General features: G+C 35.7%; 2 protein-coding genes across 4 annotated transcripts; one reads left to right on the top strand and one right to left on the bottom strand.

Annotated features, from left to right (window-relative positions):
• The first annotated feature begins 2,504 nt into the window (after positions 1–2,504).
• On the top strand, positions 2,505–8,005 carry LOC104103827 (protein BREVIS RADIX-like). Of its 3 annotated transcripts, XM_070192238.1 has the most exons (7): positions 2,505–2,892; positions 3,071–3,184; positions 4,650–4,813; positions 5,631–6,010; positions 6,216–6,345; positions 6,816–7,090; positions 7,616–8,005. In XM_070192238.1, exons 3-7 carry the CDS (start codon positions 4,718–4,720, stop codon positions 7,692–7,694), a joined length of 960 nt encoding a protein of 319 aa, XP_070048339.1. In that variant the 5' UTR covers positions 2,505–2,892; positions 3,071–3,184; positions 4,650–4,717; the 3' UTR covers positions 7,695–8,005. The 3 variants fall into 3 exon arrangements, with proteins under 3 accessions (XP_070048339.1, XP_009610054.1, XP_009610056.1); XM_009611759.4 differs by lacking the exon at positions 3,071–3,184; XM_009611761.4 differs by lacking the exons at positions 2,505–2,892; positions 3,071–3,184 and adding an exon at positions 3,642–4,081.
• Positions 8,006–8,468: 463 nt separating this feature from the next.
• LOC104103826 (ubiquitin-fold modifier 1-like) lies at positions 8,469–12,436 on the bottom strand. Its single transcript, XM_070192239.1, has 5 exons — positions 12,257–12,436; positions 12,083–12,180; positions 11,377–11,409; positions 8,681–8,772; positions 8,469–8,649 (listed from the first exon to the last, which is right to left on the bottom strand). Exons 1-4 carry the CDS (start codon positions 12,331–12,333, stop codon positions 8,693–8,695), a joined length of 288 nt encoding a protein of 95 aa, XP_070048340.1. The 5' UTR covers positions 12,334–12,436; the 3' UTR covers positions 8,469–8,649; positions 8,681–8,692.
• Positions 12,437–14,493: the final 2,057 nt, after the last annotated feature.

The raw sequence follows: 14,493 nt of genomic DNA on the forward strand, positions 1-14,493 counted from the left end.
TACGATATTTACTAGTGCGACTAATTTGAATTCGCGATAGGTAGAATCATTAAGGGGTAAAATGTTCACTATCAATAAATTATTTAATATTCTTAGAGGCTCGAACTCAAAATTTTAACTATTTTCAACTATCCACTGCCTCTCTCGGTGGTCCATTCAAAGTGTTGGATTATGAACAACCAAAGAAAAAAATGTCAGTTTGCCACCCCAAATGGCAGTGGTTTGCCAGACAAGGATTTAAGGAAGCACAGAAAGAGATCGACTTTGGAACCTTGACTATGCTTTTCTTGCCTAACAAGATCTGGCTCTCTTTAAGCAATTAGCTTTCTCTTTAACTCCTTGCCACGTTAATTAATATACAATTATCACAATAATAATAATAATAATAATAATAAATTAATATAATTTAGGGTATGTTTGAAAAGTTATGTGTAATTACCTGACAGCCGACGGCAGGGGCGGCTGAAGCCTAAAGCAGCTAAAGCAAATACTTTAGGCCCCAAAATTTTGGGGGCCCCAATTTTTATATTAATATATAATTTTTTTATACAAATTGTTATAATTAGATTGGTATTATGTGAATTGGTATTATGTGACATGGTTAATTCTTGTACAAAAGCTATATAAATTTTTGGAATAGTACAACATATATCCACTATTTTTCTTCTTCTAATAAGCGATGAAATATTTTACAAGATAGTGTATCCAACCTAACTCATAAATCATTATCTCAAAACATGTCGGAAGGTCGTATCAAAAGTATTAAAGCATAAGATTTCAAGTTCCACAAATATGAGATATTTTATTGAAATTAGCAGAAGCTTGTTAGGATCCAAAAATTAAAAATGAAGCTATTTGTTCAATATATGAGCTTGAAAATTTTGAGTTTTTATCGGGTATGATTATTTGATATAATATACTGATTGTGGCTAGTTCAGTTAGCAAAAGTTTACCATCAAAATATATTTATATTGATGTTGCCAATAGACCGTTAAGAGGTGTGATTTTTTTTTCCCACTAAAAATATGGAGAAAAATAATTTGCAACTTTGAATGTGCATATTGTGATCCGTAGATTATGTGAAAAATATTGCTTTTAACGTTGATTCTTTTCTAAAGGCCTATGTTGCTTATGGAATAATTTTAACAATTCATGTAATGGTTTACCTTCCTCAGTGAAAAGAAGAAAATTAAAATTGATAAAAATTTACATAAAATAAAAAATGATTCAAGAGAGATTAAATAGATTAGTTGTATTATTAGTGGAAAAGGAATTATCAATGACTTTGCATCTACAAAAGCTATAATGATAACCTTTTTAAAATAAAATAAAAAAGTTTAAGGCCTCTCATTATAATTTGGTTATAGACCACAATTTTCTTGAGTCGCCGGTGACTGACGGTGTGATTGTTAGAGTAGTAATTACACACGTTGATAATTACAAAGTATAGTAATTACAAAATATAATAATTATCACATCCAATTACACACAAATACAATTCCTATGCGCTTTCCAAACATGTTCTTAGTATAGGCACGAGAAAGTTTTTACCATTACTTATTTGTCACATTTCACAAAAGAATAAAACAATCGCATGTCCATTAGCATGTAAAACAATAAAATAAGTTGCAGCAGACATGCTCTATGTCATTCAAGCTCTTAATAAAATTAAAACGAAAAGTCTAAAAAATACAGAAAGGAAACATCATTTTGATACATTTTGATTGGTACAACCACCTCGATTATTTGTTTTATGACAAACACTAACGAAAAGAAAACAAACAAGAAGCATAATGATTGGATTGTTATCTGATCTCCCAGAATCATTGCCTAAAATAACCTAACCATTTTCGTACTTTCCCACCAAAAGATAGATTTAAGTTATATATTCTACGAGATAACTTTATACATAGTAGGATTTTTTTATTTTAAAATGAAGATAGTATTCAAGTAAGCTTGCACGTATTTTGATTATTTAACTGAAATTTCGGATAGTATAACTTGAATACAAATTGATTTTACATTTCGGATGCCCACATCAGACTTACTATGAAAGTTATATATTGGTGTAGGTTGAATTTAAAACTTAAACGTAAAAACTTTATGCACAATCATTTCAAAAAATTTAAGCTCAAATTTAGTATCCAAATCCTAATTAAAAAATAAAAGGTTGATCCACTCCCTAATGGTTCTAATCCAATTAAAAATCTTGTCACATACAACTACCCAAATTAGTACACTATTTAAAACCAATTCTAGACAGATGGGACCATCATGTCTTCCTTGAGGAAGACCGCAAATAACCCATTTGGTCCAACACTTAATCCCCACATAAAAGTCCAACCCTTGATAAACAAAGTACAACTCACGAATGCAACACCTCCACCTTTTGTTCACTGTTTATTTACACGTTTTCCGTTGGATAACGACACAACATGAAGTGAAATGTTGACGGCGTCACGTCCTTCTATAAATTCCTCAACCTTCCTCCGTCTCCATTCTATATTTATATTCCTTCAAAACATTACATATATTTCTTAGATTTTTCTGCTTCCTTTTGCTATATATTAACGTAAAAACGGAATCTGTGAATCTGAAACTTCCTGTTTTCAAGTGCTTCAGAATCTCCTCATTGATCGTCGGCGTAAGATTTGCCGTATTTCTACTGAAGATTCTTTGAATATGTAACGGAAGCTTAATGCCAGGGATTCTTCACTCTTCTTTTTTATTTGACTTGATATCTCTGGGGATTTGCTTAATGATTTTCCCGCCTATTTTTTCTTAATTATTTGATCCAAATATGTAACAAGAAAAGAGCAAATCAGATTATTGCTCTGGAAACCATTTCACCAGTGGGTTTCAGCTGATTATCTACTCTAGTAGTCGTTTGAGGTATGCAGTTTTTCTGTTTCTAAAATTTCTTCTTTTTTGCTTTTTTTTTTTTAAATTAATGTATTCGATTTTTTAAATATTTTTTCTAAAAGTCTTCCTAAGTTACATAATATTAAAAAATGAATAGGAAAATTTTTCGACTAGTGCGTACTAATTTATCATATTCTTTGTGCACTAGTGAGAGATTGTTTACTCCGGCTTAATGGTCTCGTTGTTTTACCAAAAGGCGCAAACAAGAATTTTTTCTTAGTTGAAAATGGAGATCAATGTGATATTCTCAACTAAGACTCAGGTATGTTAGCCGTAGAAAAACCGATAGAAAGAGTTCAACTAATTTCCATATGCTAAGTTTTGAATATTAAGTTTTAATGTTGTCACTTCAACTTCAACTATTGTACAACTAATTATCTTATGTGTTTGTTTTGGGTTTGATGGTTTTGTTATCTTTGTACTTAGTGGAATAGTAGTAAGGAGTAGTATATTTTTGGGATTGTTATCCAAATAGTCGGTCAGATTCACTATTTTTTTTTAATCGATATACATAGATTATACTATATTAATTATATACCGTTATATACATATTATATATGAATTTTGCATATAGTATTATATATCTCACGGTTATTTTTAGCTTAAGAAATTAGGTGTACAACTATTTGGGTTAATTATTTTGTATTTTTTATAGTTAGGTTAGTCGCTATTTTTTTTTAGTTTACCACATAGTGTCCGGTATCCGTATTGGAGCCTGACTATATTTGAATTCGTGTCGCGTAGGACCCCATTAGGGGAGAGCGCTCCCTAACAATGATTTTTTTTATACCCAGAACTCGAACACGAGCCACAATTGTTAAGTACTACTTTTGTCAGTTTGTCCATTCAATGGCCGCTTTCAGAGGTCGACAACTGCTGGTTCATCTCTAAAGCGATTGGTCATTCATTCTCCAGACCAGAATTCCCATCTTTCCCATTCCAACTTCTACTCTGCAGCTGCTGCCATATATATTCCTTTTCTCTCTCTCTTGTCGATCTCTACTTGCTTTAGTTTCTCTCTCCATATTGATTGATATACTTCATATATGTATATGTATGTATTAGTGTACGTATTGAGTAAGGAAAGGAGAATAAAAGGAGCTTATCGTACTGAAGAATGACGATCATGAATATGTGTCAGAAACTTCCGTTCTACTCTGTACTGTCTACTCCCTCCTTCCCAAGTTGTGTGGCAGGCATGGAGTTTTTAAAAAAGAAAAATTAATTTTTTTTCGTGATTATAAATCATCCTTTGATTTGGAAGATGATTTCAGTAAACTTACCTTTTAATATATGTCGTCCAATTTATTGTCCTTTCTCTTTAGTTTCCTATTGCCATTTTTGAACAAGTAGTGGTCCAAATTTTCACAAATGTTTTCCACCCAAATGTCAATGAAGTGAGATAGCAGGTTAATTACCAACTTGTAGAATTACCTTTTTCGTTCACATTTTAACCTAAAACTTCAACGGATCAATTTGAATTTTCTTTATCCAGCTTTTCTTTATTAGGAAATAATATCAATTGCTATGAATGTTTTAACTTAAAAGATTGTGAGTGAAAATAAATGCATATCCTCCCAATATCTTATTATTAGAGGAAACTTGTGCTTTTTATAATTCAAAAGAATGATCTAAACTGATCTTGTCAGCAAAATGAATATCACAAATCAGTGTTATATAATGAATGGTTATTTATATTTCATGATTCGTTTATTTTTCATTTGCAGTTAGAAGAAGAGAGGAGAATACTGAATATATATAGAGCGTAGAAGAGAGGAACAAAAGAAAAGAGAAAATGTTGACATGTATCACATGTAAGCAAAAGGTGGAAGATGATGGTGGAGAAGAAGTTCCCAATACTAAAGATTCTGTCAAAAGTCTGACGGCTCAGGTTCTACTCCTACACCCTCACCTACTCTTTTCCTGCTTCTGGTTTTTATTTTTTACTCCGTTTGGTTGACCGAGACTTTTAGATAAATGGAATGAAAATACTAAGTTGTGGATATAATCTGTGGAAGCAAGAAAGTTGTACTACATATCTTAAGGACAATCAAACAGTTATATCACTCTTGTTTTGGACAAGACAAGTGCTCCTGTTTCTGTATTGCTGCTGACCGTTCAGCAGTAATTGTTAGGATGCTGAAATCAGCTGTACATTTTAATTTTATTACTGAATTATTAAACTAAAATTTGACTGCAAAATAGGGGTCATCGATTTAGGGGCCATAGTGACATTTTTCTGAACCTACTAATTATTTTGTGACATAGGTATAATCTTGGTTTAAATAGATACTTTTTTATACAAAATTCAACTGTTTGATTTAAGTATCTGCTATAAAAGAATGTTACATCTATTTCGGCATGGGTTTGACCAAATTTTGGCCTTGGAATTTGCTACTGTTACAAAAACCTTAAGCTATGATTCTTTTTTGGGGATAATAGTGGTGTTTGGACCAGTTTACACACACTTAGACTATCCCACTGTGCATCACATACTTGTTATCTCCCACCAATATAAGCACTTGGTGAATCTTCCCACTAAAGCTTAAGCATATTGAAGAAATCACCTACGGTTATTTGTCTCCACTGATATTGTATCTAAGCTTAAGCTCTGATATTTCTTGTGCATCATCTTATTAAGAACCCATTTTACTCATTCTGTACAGCTTGAGAACTACTACTCTATATCTTGTTATGAACATTTGCAGATAAAGGATATTGCATTGAAGGTCTCGGGTGCTTATAGATGCAAGTCAAGTACGCCCACTAGCAGTTACAGGAAAGGGCATAGACCATATCCGTATCCATATCCATATCCATATCCAGATTTTGATGCAATCTCAGAGGGAGTTTGTTACCATTACCAAACAGGAAGTTCTAATTCAACTCCAGCTTGGGATTTTGCGAGTACCGGTCATCTCCAAACACCAGCTAGACCTGATTCAAGATTAGCTGGAGAATTAAGTGATGATGTGGTGCTAGAAGAAGAGGATGCTAAGGAGTGGACAGCACATGTGGAGCCTGGCATTCAGATTACTTTCGTTTCTCTCCCTCATGGTGGAAATGATCTTAAAAGAATCCGCTTTAGGTATCTATTCGTTATCTCTCGCTCCCTAAGAGTATGGGAAACATGATATGTAAACATTCTTATTTGCATAATGCTAATAAGTGGGTAATGAAGATTAATATAACTAATCCCAACTAGCTTTTTATTGAAGCATAGTTGTTATTCTTTGTTGAAATGATTATTTTATTGTTTAGACGTTAACTTGACTCGTTGTTTTAATTTGAAGTCGTGACATGTTCAACAAATGGCAAGCTCAAAGATGGTGGGGTGAGAATTTTGACAGGATTATGGAGCTTTACAATGTTCAGAGATTCAATAAGCAAGCTCTTAGCACTACCTCACAGTCTGAGGATGGGGTATGCCAGCTTCACCTTCTTGCAATGTATTTACTTTACTGCAGCATTGACCTCAAATGTTAATCCAGATCATCGATTATAAGTCCATGCAGATTAGTTTAATTCAAATTATATTCATGAACAGCCACAGTTCATCAATGCTTCTACTTTCCTAGTATAAAACTTATGTTGCTCGTATCCTCCAAAAATGCTGTCGTACCCGTGTCGCATCCTCCAAAGATGCATTGTTTTTGGAAAATCCGACAGCGGTGCAGCAGCATGTTTTGGAAGATCAGAGCAACATAGCATAAAACCACTTAAGGCTAATATAACTTAAGTTGTTCAACTTGTATAAGAATATGATCACTAGCTGAAGTAGCGAACCAAATACCTCCATTACTTTGTTAATTAACCACTCAGATTTGGAATATTTATCGACGCATGCAACATGAAGCAAGCACAAGTTAATGAAATTTAAGATCTTTTTGCAGAGAGATTCAAATTATTCAAGGCTTGGTTCTGCAAGGGAAAGCCAGCAATATAACGGTGGTTCAAATGCTTATGCCTCTGGTTTCCCCAAGGGTAGTGAGATGTCATCTATGGAGGCGTCAAGGACGACAACTTCCTCTAGGGATGAGGCTTCAATTTCTGTAAGTAATGCTAGTGACATGGAGTCAGAATGGATAGAACAAGATGAACCTGGAGTTTATATAACCATCAGACAATTAGCGGATGGCACTAGAGAGCTAAGTCGTGTCAGATTCAGGTATTTCAAATTCTGCTGTGCCACATTCGTTCCACTGAACATAAGAAGAAGCATAGGAAATCTGGTGTAAACTGTAAACATTTCTGAGATTAGTCCTTTCTGCTACCTAATAAAAAGGGACATCAAATGAGAATAAAAAACGCTAGAATTATTTTTTCCTGAATCTCCTCTATATATCTATGTTTGTTTTTGTAATCTGTTTCATGCTTTCCTCATAATATGTTTTACAATGCATCAACTTTGCTAGGTTGGTTTCTTGCTGCTATCCATTTCACTTCCCTTTTTTTTCCTTTTAAGTGAATAATGATCTTCACTTTACTTTGGTACTTTTTCCATCTGTAGTATGTTTGATACGACAGAAGTCATTTCTGCTACTCCTTTTTCAAAGAGTCTGGACAAGTTTGCGTGTAATAGACCATCTTTTAGGATTTCTCAAAGGATACTTACTCAAATTTTTGTTGAACCTATATATAAGTCTTCACAATCTCAATTGATATTTTTCTATCTTTTTCTTCATATACTCAGGAGTGAAAAATTTGGGGAGGAGGACGCGAAGCAGTGGTTGGAGCAGAACTGGGAGAGAGTACGAGCTCAATACCTTTAGATAGCGATTTCCATATTACATTATCAGCATTGTCCACAACATATCAAGATACTCAAAATGGAATATTATGCCATCCATGAGAGAGCTATGAGAGGGTGAGTTCAGCACCATTTGTGGGGGTAAAAGAGATTAAACAAGGTTCCTATTTAATGTATATAGCCTTCACTTTGGAATGGCTCTATCCCACAGGACAATGCTAGTGGCCATCAAGAATTTTAGTGGCATTTCTTGATCTCTAATTATACATGAGTTTGCCAAACCCTTTTCTTCCTTGTTTTGCCTTTCAGTTTTTTATTTTACGCCTTGATCGATATGCTGATTTTTTCTTGGAATTGTTGATGGATATTTTGAATCTGTTATCATATCAAACGTTCATATAACAACTAGACCATATATCACCAAAACAAAACAAACTGGAAAGAATGGGAAATCTTCACCCTACTACTTTCCTTGAATGGCTTCTTTGAGGAAGAATATCTTGTGACTGTCCAAGGAACAAGTTAGCTGTCATACCTTCGCTGAATTTCTCTTTACTTCTTGTGTCATCATTTTCAACTATTATATGCCACGTTTCCCTTTGAATCCAATAGAATACAACGGAGAGAAAGCTCCGAGTATATTTATCACGAATTGCCATTATTCTCCGCTCGATGCCAAATATTAGAAGGAGATTCAAAAATTTTACCAACAGAGCTCCAAGCTAAAAAGTGAGATTACAAGCATCAAAAAGCTATTGAAATCATAGAATGACTATCACCTACATACATCAAATAATCAGTAAAAATATTAATCACGTACCCCATTGCAGATTAACACTTAGAAATCTCAACAAAAGTTTAATCCACAACATATTTATTAGTCCCCGGACGAAAAGCATTATTTATTCTGTTTCACATTCAACTATACTTGATATTACAACATCGAAAGTTGCAGCACATTTCACCATGAAGTGCTACTCAATAGGGGATAAGAAGCAGATGAAATACTTGGGCATATGCTCAAAATGACAACCCGGGAGCACCGACCCTATCGCGAGGAATCAACCGCAGTTCAGAGCCATGTTTAAGAAAGACATTACCTGAAAAGCAATTTGAGTTGAAAAGAAAAATTATAACACCAGATATAATCAGATTGGGTGCAGAAAGGTGAACAGCATCTGCGCATAAGATTACTATCCCGTCAGGATTAAAAACAAACCATCCGGTTTAGGACAGCTAAGGAGACATAACTCAAGAAGTTCCACTTTACGAGTGCATGCAATAGTCATTAAAGATAATATGCACTGCACTGTTAAAAGCATGTAAACATGGAGACAGCCAAGTAAGCAAATAAGAAAGTTGGCCTGAAACACAAGTAAGCAATAGGCCTTCAAGAAGCAAATTACTTGGTAACTAGGCAGGATAACACGTCGGAAGTTGAGTTTTTCTCAGCAATTGCCAAATAGACTTGTGACCACTTATCAGTTACTCCTAAGATCTCCAGTCTTGACTTTAGGGACACAAACGAACAACTTCATCGAAATATCCAAAAGGAAAAAAAAAAAAAAAAAAAAAACTAAAACTGCCCCCTATTAATATAAATGCAAACACAGAACATGACCAGACTTTAGAAGAATCTATTTTGAAAAACTCGGGCATAGAATTATTCTAAATGACAGCATGAACTCAGATTTCTCCTGCACTTGTAATGTCCACAAAATTCCCATACACAATATCTGAATCCTACACAGATCAGAATTTATACAACATTTTCTCCTTACTTCACCACCTTTGAAAGAAGAGTCAAGCATGACAAGGCATTCTAAGAGTAATGTTTCTTCTTAGTTGGCAAGACTGCATATCCTGACCTATATTTCCTAAATGCAAAATAACATTTTGGAGGTGTAGTGGCACGACATAGGGATAGTAGGTGGCAGGAAGGACTAGAAATAGAAAGATCTGATTTTGCTTCTGAAAGTGTTTTAGAGGAAGAGGCTTGACGTCAAATTGCTTATATCAAAGTTATAGGATTGACTTGGTGGGGAAAAATTGTAGGATTAAAGAACTTTACCGGACAGTAAAAGTTCTGGAAAGGATTGCAAGACTTGAGGCACTCAGACTATGAAGCTTAGCAACATAAAGGGAGAAACAAAAGTCTTTTCCACCAATATATGCACTGAAAAGTCTCTTCCACCAACTTATGAACTACGGAAGTCAAAAAGTCAAACTTTCCAAATGGATCCAGGTTTCATCAATCACCAAGCCAAAATCAATTCAAAAAGTAAGGTCTCTTGCAAATGAAGGACGGAGCCTCTTGGTATATATTACAAAAAGAAAAAGGAAAACGTATTTTCTAGCACGAAGTGCTGAAGTTAAAGGTCTAATATGCATATGTGCAGATCAGAACCCTTTCCTTTTTTCTTCTATATCTTTAGGTCAGTCTCACAACAGACATAGAATTAGGTATAAATTCAAGTTAAAAGGCAAGAAGCTCACTTAGATAATTCCCATAGAACAGGTAAAGAGTTTGCAAAGTACTCGTACCAACAAATCATAATCTAAGAGAGGGTTTCAATTACACTGAATGAGGTCAAGGACCATAGTTTACGCAGAAGTATAAACCAACTGCGAAGGATGGTCCTGCACATCACTGTCATGGTTGATACATTAGTAGCCTCCTAATACATACTGATCGTATGGATGCCCAGAAGATGGATAAGTGCAGTATTGAGGAAAATGAGTGGATTCATTTTAAATGCCAAGTACGAGAACCTTGAGCTAGGATATTCAAGAAAAAGAAAATAACTCAGGCAGATCACACTCGAATAAAAGATCGAGGAGAAGATGTTGGGAGCTGGCAAGGTAAATATGCAACATGGGGAGCAACAAGCAAGCTTGCTCAGTTTCGAGATACTTTTTGTGTCCCATTTTATATGACGGTATTTGATTGGATAAAAAGTTTAAAATGATTTTTTTTAACAGATGGGACAAGAAGTTTAAAATGTCAATTTCAATTAAATACTAGTATATAATTTGTCGTAAAAGAAGATACTATGGTTGAAACTTATCCTGTAGAAGAAAACAATGTGTCAAAGTTTATTCTAGCACTTCTCAAATTATATAATATTTAAAAGAAAAGGAAAGCAAACTATTGGAATTAGAATTGCATGTCTTTGACTAAAAGCTTATTCTAGCACTTCTCATTATAAACTTAACTTATTGGAATTGACTATTGATTCTTGACTACTTTCAATTCTTTGTTACTCTTCATCAACACTGGTAGGAAACTTCGTAACAACTCTACTTATCCACACCCACAAAGATCCTATGTTTGTAACAACTCATTTACTGTCATAAACTTCTTATATAAATTGGGTTAAAAATCTACTGAAGTTGCAATAATGATTTTATACCTCCGTCGAGAAATTTCCAGTGGAGGCATTACACCATCTCTTCCCGTGAGACACCTCTGGCTTTTATCAAAAAGCTCAAAGCCTCAAAGATATTTTCTTTAAGCAATCCACAAGTCCTCTAAGATTGTATGACCTTTTTAAGTGCACTAGATTTCTCTCATACGTAGAAAGTAAGTTATTCACAACTCCCAATTCCCAGATTGTTTATTATCCATAAAACAAATAAGTGTTGCAAGCCAAGTAACATACAGGAGGTAACCGTAAAATATTCAATGCAAAGTGTAAACTTACCAGCACTTTGCTGTGGGTTAATCCCCACCCCATCTGCAAAATAAGATAAAAAGGAAAGAAAAATAGAGTCAAAACATAGCTTACATTTAGTAAAAACTCCTGCCTTTTCTTATAATACTAGCAATAAGTGAAAAACAAATTCCAAATTGTTTTTGCTCCCAAGTTCTCATGAGACTAATGAACAAAATATCATAGAAAAACAAAAAAAAAAGGAAAAAATAAATAATACAAGAGATACTTTTTTTATAATGGTGGTGTCTTGCCAGCTACCTCCACCAAATACCGGATAACTTTGTACACAAAACTTTGATGGATGGGAAGAAATAATCTAATGTATTTCTTTCCACTGAAATTTGAACCTGACACCTAATAGTACTCTAGCCACTTCATTGGCACTAGGCTACACTTTGGGTGCTAAAAATTGATTTTCCCTTCGCCGCATATAAGGAACACATATTTATCTTCTCAATCTCAAAAATCAAATTTTCAAATAAGAGCCTTTTTTTTTACTAAGGTGAATTACAGTACCAGACCCCTAGTGTTAGATAATCCTTAATTAAATAATATAGAAATATTGTAGAGACAAACAAGCATTTATGATATTGAGGATTCATACAGTAGACTCTAACGCGTAGTAGTTGCTGGTGCCGTGAATTACAATAGTATTAGTAAAACTATCTAATGTTGAATCATTAGAGAAGTTTACCATTAGTGATAATGGCGCTAGTTTGTGGAGGAACTTTGAATTCCTCGGCAGCAAATTTGAGGACAGCTGTGAATGGAGCAGCTTCTGGAACGCTAAAACTGAAAAACAAAAAGGTGAAAGAAAGAACAAAGAGAAAAGAGAAATTCAGAAATCAGAAATCAAAATAATACAGACACTTTGAAGGGCAATTTGGGATCGGAAGTAAGAGTGACTTTGAAGGAAACTTTTCCTCCACCGCCGCCGCTCGCCATTTTTGCTCTCGGAGAAAGCGTTACGGGATTGGAGAATCGGGGATTTTATTTTATGGGCGTAGAGAATAAGCAAGTCCAGCACAGCGTACCACGTTGCTCTTTTGTTCTAACAAGGAAAACGGTATTAGTTTCACACTTCAAATTTACTACGGAAAGGGTTAAAAATACCCCTTTATCATTTATACCCTCCCCCAACATTATAAAACTGATTTAAAAATACTCCTCTTCCGTTGCAACTTTCTACCGCGACAACATAATCCTACCATGCCGCCACGTGAATTGCCACCTCCGATTCATTTTAGCCCTCCTCCCACCCAACCACTACCACCGCCACCTCCTCCTTCACCACACAAATATTTTTCCACCATCATCTGATCACCATTCTTGACATGATTCTTTCATTTTTTTTTCCTATGCTTTCCACTCACCACCTCCGTTAACAATCACCTTCAGTACAATTTTACCACTGTTATCAAAATCATTTTTCTGACCTTTCATCACAGTAGCCCAACTCTTCTTTAACAGGTAGCACCAAAATCATCTTAATTACAATTTTTATCCTAAAAGTGCTAGAATTATTTAATGAATGTGCACTTTGGGAGGGATTAAGCTTTCATACGTCTGTTCTAAATATTTTTCAAGCAAACCCAGTTCCAAAGCAGTGGTGCTAAAGGATTCATATTTCCATAAAATCCTGAACGAAGAGGGTGATAGGGACATTGTGTTGGGCCACTTGGAGCAGTCCTAGATGCGCCGGGATTTCGAGTATTGTAGGCGTATAAGAGTAGAGGAGGTCGAGTGGGCTATGCGTAAGATGCACATGGGTAGAGCTACCGGGTCAGATGAAATACTTGTGAAATTTTGGAAGAATGCGGCTAGGGCAGGTTTGGAGTGGCTCACTAGGCTGTTCAACGTCATTTTTAGGACGAAGAAAATGCTCGATGATTGGAGGTGGAGTACTATGATTCCTTTGTATAAAAATAAGGGTGATATCCAAAGTTGTAATAATATAGTGGGATTAGGCTGCTAAGCCATATTATGAAAGTTTGGGAGAGGGTGAGGACCAGTGCGTACATTTCTGAGAACCAGTTCGGTTTCATGCCGAGGCGTTCGACTATGGAAGCCATTCACATTGTGAGGAGATTGGTGGAGCGGTATAGGGAGATGAAGAAGGACTTGCACATGGTGTTCATTAACCAAGAAAAAGTACATGACAAAGTCGCGAGAGAGGTGCTCTGGCGATGCTTGGAGGCTAAAGGGGTCCCAGTAGCCTACATTAGAGTGATTAAGGACATCTATGATGAAGCTAAGACTCGGGTTAGGGCAGCAGGAGGAGACTCGGGACACTTTCCGATTATGATGAGGTTGCACCAGAGATTAACTATTTTCCTTGGCGCTGGACGCATTGACGAGACACATTCAGGGTGATGTGCCATGGTGTATGTTATTTGCTGATGACATAGTTTTAATTGACGAGACGCGAGATGATGTTAACGAGAGGCTGGAGGTTTGGAGGCAGACCTTAGAGTCTAAGGGTTTCAAGTTGAGCAGGACCAAGATGGAGTACATGGAGTGCAAGTTCAGCAACGGTACCCATGAAGGGGATATGGAGGTGAGGCTTAATACGCAAGTCATCTCCAAGAGAGGTAGTTTCAAGTATCTTGGATCTATAATACAAGGTAACAGGGAGATTGATGAAGATGTCATGCATCGTTTCAGAGTAGGATGGATGAAGTGGAGGTTCGCTTCCCGTGTCTTGTGTGATAAGAATGTGCCGCTGAGGCTTAAAGGTAAATTCTACAAGGTTGTAGTTAGACCGACTATGTTGTATGGAGCAAAGTGTTGGCTGGTCAAGAACTCTCATACCCAGAAGCTAAAAGTAGTTGAGATGAGGATGTTGAGGTGGATGCGTGGGGATACCTGGTTCGATAAGATTAGGAATGAAGTTATTCGGGAAAAGGTGGGAGTGGCCCCTATGGAGGATAAGATGCGGGAGGCGAGGTTGAGATGGTTCGGGCATATTAAGAGGAGAAGTATAGAAATCCCAGTTAGAAGGTGTGAGGGTTAACCTCGGTGGGCAGCATGAGGAGTAGAGGTAGGCCTAAAAAGTCTTGGAGAGAGGTTATTAGGCGGGACATGGCGCAACTGGAGCTGACTGAG

This window comes from Nicotiana tomentosiformis, chromosome 12 (assembly GCF_000390325.3).
Source record: "Nicotiana tomentosiformis chromosome 12, ASM39032v3, whole genome shotgun sequence".
Lineage (NCBI taxonomy): Eukaryota > Viridiplantae > Streptophyta > Magnoliopsida > Solanales > Solanaceae > Nicotiana > Nicotiana tomentosiformis.

Bases quoted from the DNA above. Each gene is read 5' to 3' on its own strand.
- LOC104103827 (XM_070192238.1), top strand. From the start codon at position 4,718: ATGTTGACATGTATCACATGTAAGCAAAAGGTGGAAGATGATGGTGGA. The intron at 6,011-6,215 runs GTATCTATTCGT...TTTAATTTGAAG, and splicing joins CTTAAAAGAATCCGCTTTAG to TCGTGACATGTTCAACAAAT. The intron at 7,091-7,615 runs GTATTTCAAATT...TCATATACTCAG, and splicing joins CTAAGTCGTGTCAGATTCAG to GAGTGAAAAATTTGGGGAGG.
- LOC104103826 (XM_070192239.1), bottom strand. From the start codon at position 12,333: ATGGCGAGCGGCGGCGGTGGAGGAAAAGTTTCCTTCAAAGTCACTCTT. The intron at 11,410-12,082 runs GTAAACTTCTCT...CTTATTTTGCAG, and splicing joins TAGCGCCATTATCACTAATG to ATGGGGTGGGGATTAACCCA. The intron at 8,773-11,376 runs GTAAGTTTACAC...ATTGCTTTTCAG, and splicing joins TAACCCACAGCAAAGTGCTG to GTAATGTCTTTCTTAAACAT.